At 31.3% G+C, this 4,480-nt stretch overlaps 1 protein-coding gene across 1 annotated transcript; it reads left to right on the top strand.

Annotated features, from left to right (window-relative positions):
• The first annotated feature begins 3,704 nt into the window (after window positions 1–3,704).
• On the top strand, window positions 3,705–4,223 carry LOC138338945 (endochitinase A-like). Its single transcript, XM_069290038.1, has 2 exons — window positions 3,705–3,761; window positions 3,828–4,223. Exons 1-2 carry the CDS (start codon window positions 3,705–3,707, stop codon window positions 4,221–4,223), a joined length of 453 nt encoding a protein of 150 aa, XP_069146139.1.
• The last annotated feature ends 257 nt before the right edge of the window (window positions 4,224–4,480 follow it).

Raw genomic sequence — 4,480 nt, 5'->3', positions numbered from 1 at the left:
AGTAATACTATTCTTATTTTCGTTCTTTTGAAATTACATAATACCATGTTGGCTAACCCTATTTTTGCAAAATGGAGGACATTTGTAATATGGACCACACTCGTGAACAAAAAGTTTTGCTATAAAAATAGAGCTTCTTGGGTTGAATGGAAACTCGCCTCCGTTCTTAGAAGCACAAGACCACTGTTCAATATTCGAGCATATTCTTGTGCAACAGCAACCTTGAGGCCTAATGATATAATACAAATCAGGATACTTCATGTTAGTAATGTATGTGAAAGGTGGGGGGTCTCCATCATCCATTGCATCGATAGAGAGGATTGATATATTTTGCTTCCCTTTCGAGACATCATACTCCATAACAAACTTTGTGTGCATAGTAGATTTTGGTGCCTTGAAATAATTTTCACAAATATGATTGACATTGAATAACTGAGTTAGTTATGGTTGGCCAAGATACCTCTAATGTTCGAACATGAACATATATTTTACAATTAGACCTCTTTGTCTACAACACTTAGTTACAACGTCCAACCCAAAGTAAATGTAATCGGTCTTTTCACCATTAATTCTTTGACGGCAAGAAATGACCATTACTAAATATCCCAAATCCATTGAGTTCATCAAGGAAAGAGTATCCCTTTTAAGCTTCTGATTACCACTCTCGCATTAACAGATACTCTAGAATTATCTTCATAAATGAACTTTTGAGAAGATATAGTCTTATTCTCGTATACACCAAAATCAACAATTTAAGTTGAAACATCTTTTCTATTAATATGCGCATATTCAATGCCCCTAAAAATTTTGTGATGTAGTCCGACCATATCAAGTTCTACCTTGAACCAAAATTGATCACCAATTTCAACTCAAGGTACATGGACAAAGGACCACTGAGAATTTAACTAGTTTCCTTCTTTTCTCAAAATCATTGCAACCTCTATTTTGATTTGTCTACCTTGTTTTTTCTTTCTTTCTTTTCTCGCAAAAGCTTAGTATATTCATCACCAAAAATCTTGAGAGTCTCTCTAACTTATTTTCATTTCTTAATATGTTCATATTCCAAAATATAGGGAAATTTAGCTTCATTTATAATACGTCAACTGTTTGAAAACCATTCACATCTTGAATAAATTGATGAAATTTTGAAAATATTAAACTTATGATTAATCAAGACATAATGTCATTTAACATTGTTTCCATTGTTTTGACGGACGGATGGAGGAGAGTTATTAGGAAAATTATTGCTAATATCAACTCTTATGCTCTAACATAGCGAGAGAGATATTATCAATCATGTGATGAAGTTTCTTCCTCCGTAACTTCTTTGAGAAACTTGTTTTTACCGGCACAACTGATTATCAATCATAAACATTACATGATTATTAACACTGACACGACAAGGCATTATGAATGATTGAATCAAACTGGAAAAAAATGTTATATCAAAGCAGAAAAAAACACCTCATGAAACAAAAAGAAATACGACCTAACAAGCAAATAAGAAGACTAGTGAAACTCATATTAGGGTTAAAGGAGAGCAAAATTTTGAAATAATTTGAATTGGGGGTGGGGTTGGGGGGATTACTGTCATAGAAAGAGTCGAAATAGAAAGATTTAACACTCTACATTAAACTTATGATCCTTATAATTAAACTTTTGTAGCAAAATAGTCTTTTAAGACAGGAACAATTTTCTCTAATTAAAAAAAGAAAATGGGTTGATGTGGTTTGAGTAATTTAAAACAAATCTTCAAAATTTCATTATTTCCCAGCATTTCTCATAAGTGTTTCTCAAAGGTCTTACTAAGGGAAATCCACTATAGTTACATATTGAGAAAAAAGCTTAAGGCGTCATTTTTTTTAAAAAAACTAGTATGTATGTAAAAATAATTAATTTAGAAGGCAAAAAAAAAATTAATTAATGTTTATAAAATAAAAATTCATGACTTTGTGTTTTGCTTAACTTGAGACGGGTCCAACAAAATTCATCTAAGCATATGAAACAAAGTAAGGAAAACCAAAGGATTAACATTAAGAAACAGGAGAGAAATAAAACTAATACTATATTTGGATCATAGTTATCTATTGTATTGTATTGTATTGTTATTATACCTACAATGTTTATTTCGATTGTTACTAAAAATGTATTGTATTGTATTGGTAAATTTCATTGTTACGTATAGGGATGTGCATCGGTCGGTTCGGTTCAGTTTTACATATAATCGGTTCGGTTTATCGATTTTCGGTTTTAAAATATGCTAACTTAATAACAAACCAATAAGAATTTTTTTATCGGTTTATCGATTTTGATGTTATCGGTTCTGTTACGGTTAAGCCAATAAAAAAATGTCGATCAAATAATATATAATAGTACGTATGTTATAATTACATGTTACCAACTTACCGCCAAAACATAATAGAAAACTTTGAATGTTGATCAAATTACTAACATTCACAAACTTGCAAAAGCTATCGCCTACAATACGAACTAGAATTAAAACTAAAATAAAATATTTCAACGAGACAAGCTTGAACAGATGCTTGATCCACCACATAATCAACAAAGTTCTCACCAATTTCCTAATCAAAAAATCACATAGCCTGAAAAGCTAATATTGAATCTATTTATTTATTAAATTATGTATATTTAATATTGAGGAAGGGTAAAGTAGTAAATAACTATCGTCTTATTGGGTTATCGGTTTAACCAATAACCCAATAGGAAAAATCGAAACCGACCCAATAACCCAATAATTATTTTTTCTAAACCCATTAAAAACCCAATAACATTTTATCGGTTTGGTTTATTGGTCGGTTCGGTTTTTGCACAGTCCTAGTTACGTAACAATGAAAACCCATAATTTATGGAACAACCAATTTGGTGTGTTCCTATTGTTACTTAATTTCTTTTTTGAATTATATACTTACATAATATTTCAAAATACTATTTTACACTTTATCTTAATTATTTGAATCTAGTCAAACCTCATACAATAGAATAATTAGGATATTTTAGTAAATTTATAAATTACAATACAATACGATACGATCAAACCAAACAATTAAAATGTTATTAAACAACAACAAATAATACAGTCTAGCCAAACATTGTGTCTCTACCATACAATATAGTACAATATAATACAATAGATTATGAAATAGTAGGTAACAATGATCCAAACAAAGTGTAAATAACTTCAAAACACCAAGAAAAGAAATAACTTACTTTTAAGTATGAATCCATATGTTGACTTCTTGAGATCCAAAAAATTCTATCAACCCAAATTATCTAAAAAATATTAGAGGAAGATGGAACAAGGGTGTACCAATAACACAATACAAAACTCTTGTTTATACTAATACTAGAAGGATGATGCCCGTGCATTGCACGGGCCTAACGTGTCATTGAAATAAATAAATTATTAAGAATTGTGTGTACAACATTCGTATGATATTTTTACAATATGTGCAAAAATAATGCTAAGTAAAATTTAATTGAGATTATTGCCAATCCTTCTATTTTGCAAAAATGAAATTCAAGTAAAAATTTTCAAAACATTTGCATAAAAAGAAAAAAGTTGCAAATCATATCATCGTTGACCACTTCCTTGTGGTTTCGTGGAGCCATCAATGTAGACATTACGGAAAACGTGGTACCATATGTCCCTGTAATCACAACTGAAAAGGCATACCAAGTGGTCAATGGCCTTGTGCACCAGGAAGGAAATATTTCGGACGAGGCCCAATCCAAATTTCACAGTAAGCTACATAAATCTATTTGTCCTATATATGGTAAAATTTGATGAACTTGTAGTGTCTAATTAGTGTATTTTGACATTTCAAAACAACAACTACAACTATGGGCCATGTGGAAGAGCCATCAGAGTGGAACTTTTAAACAATCCTGATTTAGTAGCCACAGACCCAGTGATCTCATTCAAGACAACTATCTGGTTCTGGATGAACCCTCAATCACCAAAGCCTTCTTGCCACGATGTCATCATTGGAAGATGGAACCCATCTGCCGGTGATCGATCAGCCAATCATCTTCCTGGATTTGGTGTCATCACAAACATCATCAATGGTGGCCTAGAATGTGGTTGTGGTAATGACAACAGGGTACAAGATCGAATTGGGTTTTATAGGAGGTATTGCGGAATTCTTGGGGTTAGTACTGGTGACAATCTTGATTGCGGCAACCAAAGGTCTTTTGGCAGCTAATTCTATGTAATAACTTCATTATATGTTTTGTTGTATTCTCGCACAATGCAAGGATCAACGATAAAATAAAGTTATAATAATATGATTGTAGTTTGATTAGTACCATGGCTATATATATAATTGTGTTCAATAATAAATAAAGATTTTTATCTTAAGATACATATATTTCAATAAAGTCCACAAGCATTAAGTTCCAACTTCAAAAACCAAATCAATGTGCACGTAGTTATAATTCATTTGGTAACCACTTGTACAAC

Source organism: Solanum lycopersicum, chromosome 10 (genome assembly GCF_036512215.1).
Source record: "Solanum lycopersicum chromosome 10, SLM_r2.1".
NCBI classification, from domain to species: domain Eukaryota; kingdom Viridiplantae; phylum Streptophyta; class Magnoliopsida; order Solanales; family Solanaceae; genus Solanum; species Solanum lycopersicum.
The sequence above is the reverse complement of the archived record's forward strand: the minus strand, read 5'-3'. Positions and strand labels throughout refer to the sequence as shown.